General features: G+C 48.6%; 1 protein-coding gene across 1 annotated transcript in view; it reads right to left on the bottom strand.

Annotated features, from left to right (window-relative positions):
* LOC137373159 (collagen alpha-1(XXIV) chain) overlaps nt 1-13,431 on the bottom strand; it is a 351,399-nt gene that overhangs the window by 54,107 nt on the left and 283,861 nt on the right. The window contains exons 46-47 of the mRNA XM_068038018.1: nt 11,558-11,611; nt 11,003-11,110 (exon numbers count right to left, since the gene is read on the bottom strand). Of these exons, the coding sequence (XP_067894119.1) occupies nt 11,003-11,110; nt 11,558-11,611 (162 nt within the window). The remainder of the gene's footprint in view (nt 1-11,002; nt 11,111-11,557; nt 11,612-13,431) is intronic.

Here is a 13,431-nt window from a genome sequence, read left to right as displayed (position 1 = left end):
CGTGCTAAATGGGATAGGTTTCGAACAGATCTAGCAATGCAAAACTGGGCATCCATGAGACGCTGTGGGCCATTAGCAGCAGCAAAACTGTATGCAACCACAATCTGTAACCTCATGGCTTGGCATATCCCTCACTCTATCGTTACCATCAAGCCGGGAGACCAACCCTGATTCAATGAAGAGTGCAGGAGGGCATGCCAGGAGCAGCACCAGGCATACATAGAATCATAGAAAATAGGAGCAGGAGTAGGCCATTCAGCCCTTCGGGCCTGCTCCGCCATTCAAAAAAAGATCATGGCTGATCGTCTAATTCAGTACCCTTTTCCCACTTTCTCCCCACATCCCTTGACCCCTTTGGCATTAAGAAATATATCTATCTCCTTCTTGAATATATTTGATGACTTGGCCTCCACTGCCTCCTGCGGTAGAGAATTCCACAGGTTCACCACCCTCTGAGTGAAGAAATTTCTCCTCATCTCGGTTCTAGATGGCATACCCCGTATCCTGAGACTGTGACCCCTGGTTCTGGACTCCTCGGCCATCGGGAACATCCTGCCTGCATCTAGCCTGTCTAGTCCTGTTATAATTTTATAGGTTTCTATGAGATCCTCTCTTATTTTTCGAAACCCTAGTGAATATAGGCCTAGTCGACCCAATCTCTCCTCATGCATCAATCCTGCCATCCCTGGAATCATCCGAGTAAATCTTCCTTGGACTCCCTCCACGGCAAGAACATACTTCCTCAGGTAAGGAAACCAAAACTGCACATAGTACTCCAGATGTGGTCTCATCAAGGTCCTGTATAACTGCTGTAAGACATCCTTGCTCCTGTACTCCAATCATCTTGCAATGAAGGCCAACATAACATTCGCCTTCCTAATTGCTTGCTGCACCTGAATGCTTGCTTTTTGCAAAATGAGGTGTCAACCTGGTGAAGCTACAACCCATGACTACTTGCATGCCAAACTGCGTAAGCAGCATGCGATAAACAGAGCTATGCGATCCCATAACCAACGAATCAGATCTAAGCTCTGGAATCCTGCCATATCCAGTTGTGAATGCTGGTAGACAATTAAACAACTAACTGGAGGAGGTGGCTCCACAAATATCCCCATCCTCATTGATGGGGGAGCCCAGCACATCAGTGCAAAAGATAAGGCTGAAGCATTTGCATCACTCTTCAGCCAGAAGTGCCGAGTGGATGATCCATCTCTGCCTCCTCCTGAAGTCCCCAGCATTATAGATGCCACTCTTCAGCCAATTTGATTCACTCCATGTAAGATCAAGAAATGACTGAAGGCACAGGATACTGCAAAGGCTATGGGCCCTGACAATACTCCAGCAATAGTACTGAAGACCTGTGCTCCAGAACTTGCTGCGCCCCTAACCAAGCTGTTCCAGTACAGCTACAACACTGGCATCTACCCGGCAATGTGGAAAATTGCCCAGGTACACAAAAGCAAGACAAGTCCAACCCGGCCAATTACCGCCCCATCAGCCTACTCTCAATCATCAGTAAACTGATGGAAGGTGTCATCGACGGTGTTATCAAGCAGCACTTGCTCAGCAATAACCTGCTCAGTGGCACTAAATTTGGGTTCCGCCAGGGCCACTCAGCTCCTGACCTAATTACAGCCTTGGTTCAAACATGGGCAAAAGAGCTGAACTTGAGAGGTGAGGTGTGAGTGACTGCCCTGGACATCAAGGCAGCATTTGACCGAGTATAGTATCAAGGAGTCCTAGCAAAACTGAAGTCAATGGAAATCAGAGGGAAAACTCTCCGCTGATTGGAGTCATACCTAGCACAAAGTAAGATGGTTGTGGTTGTTGGAGGTCAATCATCTCAAGTCCAGGACATCACTGCAGGAGTTCCTCAGGGTAGTGTCCTCGGCCCAACCATCTTCAGCTGCTTCATCAATGACCTTCCTTCAATCATAAGGTCAGAAGTGGGGATGTTCGCTGATGATTGCACAACGTTCGGCACAATTCGTGACTCCTCAGATACTGAAGCAGTCCGTATAGAAATGCAGCAAGACCTGGACAATATCCAGGCTTGGGCTGATAGGTGGCAAGTAACACTTGCGCCACACAAGTGCCAGGCAATGACCATCTCCAACAAGAGAGAATCTAACCATCTCCCCTTGACATTCAACAGCATTACCATCGCTGAATCCCCCACTATCAACATCCTAGGGGCTACCATTGACCAGAAACTGAACTGGAGTCGTCATATAAATACCCTGGCTACAAGAGCAGGTCAGAGAATAGGAATCCTGCAGCAAGTAACTCACCTCTTGACTCCCCAATGCCTGTCCACCATCTACAAGGCACAAGTCAGGACTGTGATGGAATACTCTCCACTTGCCTGGAGGGGTGCAGCTCCAACAACACTCAAGAAGCTCGACACCATCCAGGACAAAGCAGCCCGCTTGATTGGCACCCCATCTACAAACATTCACTCCCTCCACCACCGACGCACATTGGCAGCAGTGTGTACCATCTACAAGATGCACTGCAGCAATGCACCCAGGCTCCTCAGACAGCACCTTCCAAACCCGCGACCTCTACCAACTAGAAGGACAAGGGCAGCAAATACATGGGAACACCACCACCTGCAAGTTCCCCTCCATGTCACACACCATCCTGACTTGGAACTATATCGCCGTTCCTTCACTGTTGCTGGGTCAAAATGCTGGAACTCCCTTCCTAACAGCACTGTGGGTGTACCTACCCCACATGGACTGCAGCGGTTCAAGAAGGCAGCTCACCACCACCTTCTCGAGGGCAATTAGGGATGGGCAATAAAATGCTGGCCTAATCAGTGAAACCCGCATCCCATGAATGAATATAAAAAATGTCTTAAAATGATTTAGATCTGTACCAATCTAAGGTAAGAAGGCATTTTTAGTGAAATAAAAAGGATTTTTGGCCTCAGTCTGTTCTTTTTTCATAGAAAATTCCAATGTGGTACTGAGGGAGTGCTGCACTGTCACAGTTACCATCTTTCAAATGAGAGGTTAAACTGAGAGCTCTCAGATGGATGTAACGAACACCATGGTTCAATTACAGAAGAAGAGCAGGGGATTTCTCCAGTCCAATGTTTATCACTTAATTATCACCACTTAAAGAGACAGACTTCGTCTTCTTCTTCTTCTTCTTTGGCCTCCTTGTCTCGAGACACAATGGGTAAGCGCCTGGAGATGGTCAGTAGTTTGTGCAGCAGCGCCTGGAGTGGCGATAAAGGCCAATTCTAGAGTGACAGACTCTTCCACAGGTGCTGCAGATAAAATTGGTTGTCGGGGCTGTTACACAGTTGGCTCTCCCCTTGCGCTTCTGTCTTTTTTCCTGCCAACTGCTAAGTCTCTTCGACTCACCACTCTTTAGCCCCGCCTTTATGGCTGCCCGCCAGCTCTGGTAATCACTGGCAACTGATTCCCACGACTTGATCAATGTCACAGGACTTCATGTCGCGTTTGCAGACGTCTTTAAAGCAGAGACATGGACGGTCGGTGGGTCTGATACCAGTGACGAGCTCATTGTACAATGTGTCCTTGGGGATCCTGCCATCTTCCATGCGGCTCACATGGCCAAGCCATCTCAAGTGCCGCTGGCTCAGTAGGGTGTATATGCTGCGGATGTTGGCCGCCTCGAGGACTTCTGTGTTGGAGATACGGTCCTGCCACCTGATGCCAAGGATTCTCCGGAGGCAGAGAAGATGGAATGAATTGAGACGTCGCTCTTGGCTGACATATGTTGTCCAGGCCTCGCTGCCGTAGAGCCAGGTACTGAGGACACAGGCTTGAAACAGTCGGACTTTTGTGTTCCGTGTCAGTGCGCCATTTTCCCACACTCTCTTGGCCAGTCTGGATATAGCAGTGGAAGCCTTTCCCATGCGCTTGTTGATTTCTGCAGGTTACTGGTGATAGTTGAGCCTAGGTAGGTGAACTCTTGAACCACTTCCAGAGCGTGGTCGCCGATATTGATGGTTGGAGCATTTCTGACGTCCTGTCCCATGATGTTCGTTTTCTTGAGGCTGATGGTTAGGCCAAATTCACTGCAGGCAGCTGAAATCCTGTCGATGAGTCTCTGCAGACACTCTTCAGTGTGAGATGTTAATGCAGCATCGTCAGCAAAGAGGAGTTCCCTGATGAGGACTTTCCGTACTTTGGTCTTCGCTCTTCGATGGGCAAGGTTGAACAACCTGCCCCCTGATCTTGTGTGGAGGAAAATTTCTTCTTCTGAAGACTTGAACGCATGTGAGAGCAGCAGGGAGAAGAAGATCCCAAACAGTGTAGGTGCGAGAACACAGCCCTGTTTCACGCCACTCAGGATAGGAAAGGAGTCTGATTGTGCCTTTCATATCGTCATGGAATGAGGTGATGATACTTAGTAGCTTTGGTGGACATCCGATCTTTTCGAGTAGTCTGAAGAGACCACATCTGCTGACGAGGTCAAAGGCTTTGGTGAGATCTATGAAAGCAACGTAGAGGGGCATCTGTTGTTTGCGGCATTTCTCCTGTAGCTGGCGAAGGGAGAACAGCATGTCAATGGTGGATCTCTCTGCTCGAAAGCCACACTGTGCCTCAGGGTAGACATGCTCGGCCAGCTTCTGGAGTCTGTTTAAAGTGACTCGAGCAAAGACTTTCCCCACTATGCTGAGCAGGGAGATTCCATGGTAGTTGTTGCAGTCACCGTGGTCACCCTTGTTCTTCTAGAGGGTGATGATATTGGCATTGCGCATGTCCTGTGGTACTGCTCCCTCGTCCCAGCACAGGCAAAGCAGTTCATGTAGTGCTGAGAGTATAGCAGGCTTAGCACTCTTGATTATTTCAGGGGTAATGCCTTCCTTTCCAGGGGCTTTTCCACTGGCTGGAGAATCAATGGCATCACTGAGTTCCGATTTTGTTGGCTGTTCGTCCAGCTCATTCATGACTGGCAGAGACTGGGCTGCATTGAGGGCGGTCTCAGTGACAACATTTTCCCTCGAGTACAGTTCCACGTAGTGCCCCACACAGTGGTCCATTTGCTTGCGTTGGTCAGTGATCGTGTCCCCTGATTTAGACTTGGGGGGCGGGGGGGGGTGGTGGCGTGCGATTTGAACGCTGTTTAAAGAGGCTCGCCTTGTGACGATGAGGTCCAGCTGGTGCCAACGACGTGACCTTGGGTGCCTCCAAGAAACCTGGTGACAGGGTTTAGTATGAAAGAACGAGTTGGTGATGCAGAGGTTGTGATAGGTACACAACTCCAGCAGTCTCTGTTCATTCTCATTCATCCTTCCAATGCCATAGCGCCCAAGGCAGGAGGGCCATGAGTCATGGTCGGCCCCAACCCTTGCGTTAAAGTCCCCCAAAAGGAACAAATGTTCACTGTTAGGAATGCTACTAATGATATTATGGAGTTCCTCGTAGAACTGGTCTTTAACTTCAGATGGGGAGCAGAGTGTTGGGGCAAGGATGCTGAGTAGGTGTACTGGACCAGAGGCGGTGAGTAGTCGGATGGACAGTATGCATTCCGAGCCATTTGAATGTGGCTCCTTCATGCTGAGCAAAGAGCTTCTGATGGCGAATCCCACTCCATGCTGTCTTGGTTCTTCAGGATCCCTACCCTGCCAGTAGAAGGTGTAGTCTTGCTCTGCTCGAGATCCACTCGCAGGGAGGCGTGTCTCCTGAAATGCTGTAATGTCTACATTGAGTCTACTGAGCTCGTTGTTAATGATGGCGGTCTTCCAAGAGTCGTTGATTTGTGTAAGGTCTTCCGAAAGGCCAGAACACATAGTTCTGACGTTCCAGCTTGCAAAGCGAAGGGCTGGTACCTTCTTTCCTTTTTGTATCATGTTGTTTGGTGCGGTGTTGCAGTCCACTTTTCAGGCAATGACCCTGAGCTTCAAGCACCCATTGAAGCAGGTGGACTGTGGCGGGACTGAACCTTTCTGACCAGAGGGCTGCCCGGTTTGAGGCGGGCGGTAGCTGTCCAGTGAGATGCGATGACCTCTTCCACTGACAAAGGCAACCTGTGGCGCCCAATCTCTACGCCAATTGAGCTGGACTTATAACCTGTAACTGCTGTCTTCTGTGTTGTTTTGGTCTCTGTGAGGTGACTATGGAGTGACCTCTCCATGGCGCATGCCTGGGTGGAATGTATGTAGATTGTGAGTTGCCCAAGCATCAAAACCCCCCTTTCGGCCTTCCTAGTGGGGTCCAAAGGAGTGCAGAGCATGACGTAGCTGCAGGAACTGCTGGAAACATGCCAAAGGTGACACATGACCGACCGCCTTGGGGGTTCCACTCTGGATTTTCTGTCAGGGTTTACTCCCTTACCCTTGGTCTCTCCCGAGACGCCCACAAGGCAGTGGGGTTGTTAGCACCTATCCCTGAGCAGGGGCCCTATCAAGTAAACTGTGCGATTTCATGGAGAGAGAGGGAAGTGGGGTGGGGGTCCGAGGAGGGAGGGGGTGCGAGGGGGGAAGGGGGAGCGAGGGGTGCACGGGGGAGGGGTTGCGGAGGGGGCGCGAGGGGGAAGGGGGTGCAGGGGGAAGGGGATTCAAGGGGGGAAGGGGGTGCGATGGGGGGAGGGGAGAGGCATCCGGTGTGGGGTCGCGGCCCTGGCGAGCGGGCCAGCCCACAGCCTGCACGGCCTCCTCGATGTCGGCATCCTCCAGGCTGACACTGTGCTCGTGGTGCAATTCAGCTCAAGGTGGAACTTCTTTCCTGGTTCCTAGCCGTGACGGCGGTCAGGCGACCGAGGCCGGATTGAGGCCCTGAGCCTCGACGACCGCCTCATGGGCACTCGGGCCACCTGCTCCTCCCCGTCGAGCTCCCAGTAGACAGTCCACCAATTCTTATCCATTTACAGGCGCTCCCTGCCCAGTTGACCGAGATGGCGGGCGGGTGGACGGTTTCGGGAAGTCTGACACTATCAGCTACAAAATTACATAGGCAGGAGAAACAGCATCTGAAGCAGGAGAGTATCCACTCATTATCACATTACTGTTTGTGGGAGCTTGCTGTGAGCAAATTGGCTGCTGCGTTTCCCACAATACAACAGTGATTACACTTAAAAGTACTTAATTGGCTGGAAAGCACTTTGAGATGTCCTGCAGTTGTGAAAGGGGCGATATAGAAATGCAAGTCTTTCTTTTCGATTAAAAACTGTTATTCATCATTTCACCATATTCTCAATCACTCTTTTGCAACTGAAAGCCACCTCATTAACGCTTGTTAAAAACCTTTCTTGGTAATTCGTTCCATAAATCAATGAAAGTTTGGAAGAAAAATCACTGCCTGACAACTACTATTATTCTCAACTTTTCAATGTTTCAACCTCAAGTACCTTCATTTTTGAACACTTCTCCATGATGGACAATAGCCAGGATCGATTTTGTAAACTACTTTCTTAATCTAGAAAGTTCCAACTGAATTATCATAAGTCTCCACATTTTTTTCGCAAAGCTCATCTTTCTTAAGCATCCCTTAAAGATTAAATGAGCCAGAATCCATTCATTATACATTCAATAAAAAGCATATCCTTCCTGGGAGGAAGTGATCAGGACTCAACTGCAGGTTCAAGCTTGATGTAGCTGTTCGTCAATAGATTCTGATTATCGGAGAAACTGCACCCACTGAGACAGAGACGGAGGCTTGTGATAGTCGGCAATGCAAATGTGAGTCTGAATGATCTTCACTACAGCATCTGACTTAGACTGTAAAGGAATCAGCTATTTTTTCTGAAGAACTTGTTTTCATTTCATAGAATTATAGACTGATTACAGCACAGGAGACCATTCGGCCCATCATGTCTTTGCTGGCTCTTTGAAAGAGATATCCAATTTGTGCCCTGCCCTTTCCTCATAACACTATAAATTTTTCCCTTTCATGTATTTATCCAATTCCCTTCTGAAAGTTATTATTGAACAGATTGTCCAACATACACCCTACGAGCCAGGATCTCGCTCGCCAGAAGTTTCCATCAGGCCTGCCAATGTATTTCAGAGCTGAGAAATTTCCCATTGTCTTCTTCTTTCAAAAAACATCGCAAGTGTCAGTTTCACAGCTGACAGGTCCTGCATGACAGCAGTTTCCCAACTTCTGACAGATTCGAGATTTCATGACTTTTTTAACAGGGGGAGACAGAGAGAGAGAGAGAGAGAAGGGGGACAGAGAAAGATAGAGGGGACAGAGAGAGAAAGAAAGAGAGGGGGAGGAAAGGGGGCAGAGAGAGGGGGGAGGGGGAGAGAGAGAGAGGGAGAGATGAGTGAGAGGGGAGAAGGGGGAGGGAGAGGGAGAAGGGGAGGGAGAGAAGGGAGAAGGAGAGAGAAGGGAGAGAGAGAGAAGAGGGAGAGAGGGGGAGAGAGGGGGGGGAGGGAGAGAGGGAGAGAGAGAGAGAGGGGGAGAGAGAGAGAAAGGGGGTAGGGAGGGGGGGCAGAGAGAGAGGGGAGAGACAGAGGGGGGCAGAGAGAGAGAGGGGAGAGAGAGAGCGGAGCAGAGAGAGAGAGAGACAGGTGGAGAGGGAGAGAGGGGAGGGGGGAGAGAGAGAGAGGGGGGAGAGAGAAGGAGGAGAGAGAGGTGGGGAGAGAGAGAGAGGGGGGAAGAGAGAGAGGGGGGAGAGAGAGAGGGGGGAGAGAGAGAATGGGAGAGAGAGAAGAGGGAGAGAGAGAGGGAGGGAGAGAGAAGGGGGAAGGGGAGAGAAAGGGGGAGAGAGAGAGAAAGAGGGGGGAGAGAGAGAGAAAGGGGGTAGGGAGGGGGGGCAGAGAGAGAGGGGAGAGAGAGAGGGGGGCAGAGAGAGAGCGCGGAGAGAGAGAGCGGAGCAGAGAGAGAGACAGGTGGAGAGGGAGAGAGGGGAGGGGTGGGGAGAGAGAGAAAGGGGGGAGAGAGAGAGACGGTGGTAGACAGAGGGGGGACAGAGAGAGAGGGACAAAGAGAGAGAGAGTGAGGGGGACACAGAGATAGAAAGATAGGGGGGACAGAGAGAGAGGTGGGACAGAGAGAGAGAGGGGGGCTGGGGGGTGGGGGGGCGGACAGAGAGAGGGGAGACAGAGAGAGAGGGGGGGACAGAGAAAGAGAAGGGGGACAGAGAAAGAGAAGGAGGACAGAGAAAGAGAAGGAGGACAGAGAGGGGGGGGGACATAGAGAGAGAAAGGGGGCAGAGAGAGAGAGGGGACAGAGAGAGACATGGGGGGGTCATACACAGAGAGAGGGGAGACAGAGAGAAAGAGGGGACAGTGAGAGACGGTGAGAGAGAGGGGACAGACAGAGATAGAGAGAGGTGACAGAGAGAGAGAAAGAGAGGGCACAGAAAGAGAGAGAACGAGAGAGAGTGATCAAGATCACTCCCGACTGATGGACATCTATCTGGAATACTCCGCATCGCTACAAGTGTGCGGGAAAACACTGACTACGTGTGCAAGCAAAAAAATGCCAGGTATCTCACGAAATCAGTGTCCAACATAGTGATGAGAAAGTAAGTCAATAAATCAGCCTTTTCATTTCTTCACAAAAATGCACATTTGTTGTTGTTTTGATTAATAGTAAGTTAAATTTTTAATGTCTTTATCTTCCTGAAATTGTCTCACCGGCCCCCTAAGTAAGACAAAAATTGTAATGTGGCCTCCCACCTGAAACGGTTGGTGGGGGGGGGGGGGAGGGGTGGGGGTGGTTGGGGGCGTAGTGGGGGGGTGGGGTGGGTGGAGTGTGCAGGTGGGGGTGGGGGTGGTCCGAGGGGGGTTGGGGGTGGTGCAGGTAGGGGTGGGGGTATTGGGGGGTATGGGAGGGGTAGGGATGGGGGAGTTTGGGGTGCAGGTGAGGGTGCGGTTGGCCATCGGGGGGGGGGGGGTTTGGGGGTGCAGGAGGGGCTCCGCACACCAATTGTCAGTGAGGATTCTGGGGAGCCTGACCAGTTGGGAGATGAAATGTTTGGGGCCCAATGGGAATCTTATGCCGGGCCCAGCGCAGGACGTTTCTTTATGCTGGAAATGCTGCCTCTCCTCTTTATTCCACTGGCCCTCCATGGAGCTGCCTTCTCTCCTTGACAAGCCAGAGGTAGGCCCTATCATGGATGCCATCTGCCTTTGCCACTCGCACTGTGCAGGCAGCTCCCGCCTCCTGCAGGTGTCGGTGCCAATAACAGGGCACCCAGCTTGACTTCCGCCCAATTAGGGCAATAACATTTAAAGATTGCATTGTGTTAGTGATGCAGCTGAGGTGTGGGGTCATCCAGGTGTTGGGTTCCTGACCCCATTTTGAAAATCCAGCCCCAGCCATCAGTCTCACTTGCATTTCTATTCAAGCAATGACCATGAAGGTCTTGAGCAATAAAAGCTATTTGGATCCCAGGACAAAATGTACAGACCTTCTTATAGTGATGGCCTGTTGAGTAAATTGGCAGTGCGTGTAGGGTTTTTTTTTAATCTTTCATAGGATGTGGGTGTCACTGCCAAGGCCAACGTTTGTTGCCCTTCCCTAATTGCTCTTGACAACTGAGTGACTTGCTCGGCTATTTCAGAGGGCAGTTAAGAGTCAACCACATTGCTGTGGGTCTGGAGTCACATGTAGGCCAGACCAGGTCAGGACAGCAGATTTCCTTCCCTAAAGGACATTAGTGAACCAGATGGGTTTTTACAACATTGATGTTAGTTTCATGGCACCATTACTGAGACTAGCTTTGAATTCCAGATTTTCATTAATTAATTGAATTTAAATTCCACCAGCTGCTCTGGGCATTGAACCTGTGTCCCCAGGGCACTGGCCTGGGAGTCTGGATTACTTAGTTCAGTGACATTACCACTAAACCATCATCTCCCCATTAGGGTGTCTGTGTTGTGGGCAGATTATACACGTGCCTAATCTGTGTTACACATGACCTGGAAGTGCTTGATGTTGATGTGGATGTCTGGACTGAGAAGTGTTCATTGCCCAGTGCAAACGTCTCTCATCTTATCCAGCACAAAATTCACAAGCAAAAAATGTTTTCAAAATTCCCAGGGATATGAAACATAGAACATACTTACAGGCTGCCCAGGATATCCAGGTGATCCTGGCTTTCCGACATTCCCAGGTATTCCTCTCAGTCCTGGATACCCGGCTGCTCCTCTTTTACCAGTTGGTCCAGTGATTCCCTATAAAACAAGTCAAGAAAATATCCATTGGGGAACTTTTTAAATAACGTACAGTTCCTTTGTAATTTTGCTCTGGGCTTGTGGGAACTGTTGGAAAAGCTGCAATAATCACCCATCCATTGCTCAGCAATTATTTACTTTATTCATTCTTGGGATGTGCCAAGGCCAGCCCATCCTTAATTGCTCTTGAGAAGGTGCCTTGTGCAATGTTGTATGCTGCACCCTGGGGAAAATAGATACCTTAACAGTGAAATTTCAGCAGGACTGAGGGGGTTTGTGTTTAGAGATTGTTCCTGAACGGGCTCAGCTGGTTGTGAAAATTAAGCAATGCTGCTTCATGTTGCTCTTTTCTCCAACTGTACTTTGTAAGATGGAAAGCAAATAGATTCCCAGCTGTTTGAGAGTTAAAGCAGTCTGCATGATATAAACATAATGAGGGCAACTCACCGATAAGCCTGCCTTCCCTGGCTCCCCACGAGATCCTTTCGCTCCTTTTTCACCCTGTAAGCATTATAGCCAGCTCAGAATTAATATTATTTTACAAGATTTTGAGATTTAAAACAGCGAGCATATAATTCAATCGATATTCTCCGTTGCCTGTCAATACTCATAGAAAGATACAGTACAGAAGGAGGGCATTCGGCCCATCATGTCTGTGCTGGCTCCTTCACAGAGCTATCCAATTATTCCCGCTCTCCTGCTCTTTCCCCATAGCCCTGCAATTTTCTCCACTTCACGTATTTATCCAACCTCTTCCAGTTCTGGTGAAAGGTCATTGACCTGTTTCTCTCTCCACAGATGCTGCCTGACCTGCTGAGTGTTTCCAGCATTTCTGTCTTTATTTCAGATTTCCAGCATGCGCTGTACTTTTGCTGCTGTTTGACTGTATATTCAATTCCCTTTGATAAGTTATTACTGAATCCACCGCCCTTTCAGACAGCACATTCCAGATCACAACAACTCACTGTGCAAAAAAAGACAAATTCTCCTCGTCTCTTCTTGCCAATTATCTTAAATCCTGCAATGGAAACATTTTCTCCCTTGTTCCTTTCTCAAAACCCTTCATATGCTTATAATATTGTGATGACATATCAAGCTGTCTGCCTGTTATTTTGCTTGATTTAGAATCAAGATTCCGGCAATTCCTGCCATGCTGACAATTCAAAAGCTTAAAGCTCAAAAATACGCTTTTTTTTTGGTAAAACAAATTGAAAACACCATGAGTCATATAAAATGATATAGGTACTTTCTCTTCCCTAGCACAAGAGCCCAAAAGAAAACGGAACACATTAACTGCTGTCGGACACACTCATTATAACTGAGTCTCCAGACTGAAGAAGCTGGGATTGTTCCCCATAGAGCAGGGAATGTTAAGGGGAAATTTCATAGAGATGTTCAAAATCATTAAAGATTGTAACAGAGTTTGTAAGAAGAAACTGTTTTCAGTGACTGAAGTGTCAGTAACTAGGGAACACAGATTCCAGAATAACTGGCAAAGGAGCCAAAGGGGAAACGAGGAGATTTTTTTATTCTTTCATGAGATGTAGACGTTGCTGGTAAGGTCAGCATTAATTGCCCATCCCTAATTGTCCTTGAGAAGGTGGTGGTGAGCTGCAGTGAGTTGTTGTGATCTGGAATGTGCTGCCTGATCGGGCAGTGGAAGCGGATTCAGTAATAACTTTCAAAAGGGAATTGGTACTTGATAGGAGAAATTTACAGGGCTATGGAGAAAAAGCAGGGAATGGGATTAATTAGATAGCTCTTTCAAAGTGCTGGCACAGGCAGGGTGGGCCCACTGGCCTCCTCCTGTGCCAAATTATTCTCGTATTCAGGCTGAATTGGTCTTTTAATTTCTTGGGCAGACACAGTTTACGTTGCAAAAACTCGATGTACCAGATTAACACCATTCAGTTAGGATCTTTGTACTTTATAGGTGTAGACAGTATTGCAGTTAGTCTGAGATTTAAATGACATGATAATGTAGCTCATAAAGATAAAAACATTTTGTTCTGTACCACTGCAATGTGCGATAAGACTGAGAAGACAGTTACACTATTTTAATGGTTATTACCTATTAAAGAACAAGAGGGTCTCTGAACTTTATTGCAAACACAGAGAATCCAGATGTTTGTGTATTAAGCTCTGTCTGCAAAATTTTGTCACGTTCATTCCCCATGGAGGTCGAGTCCAAACAAGTTGCCAAACTACATCAGCAGCCCAGAATTGATTTCATTGCCATTTAACATACATTGCTCACGGTTGATAAAAGGAAAAATAAATGGGAGAAATTGCTCCTCATCATGCCTGTTTTTCTCGGCAAA

This window comes from Heterodontus francisci, chromosome 8 (genome assembly GCF_036365525.1).
Source record: "Heterodontus francisci isolate sHetFra1 chromosome 8, sHetFra1.hap1, whole genome shotgun sequence".
Classification (NCBI taxonomy): Eukaryota; Metazoa; Chordata; class Chondrichthyes; order Heterodontiformes; family Heterodontidae; genus Heterodontus; species Heterodontus francisci.
The sequence above is the reverse complement of the archived record's forward strand: the minus strand, read 5'-3'. Positions and strand labels throughout refer to the sequence as shown.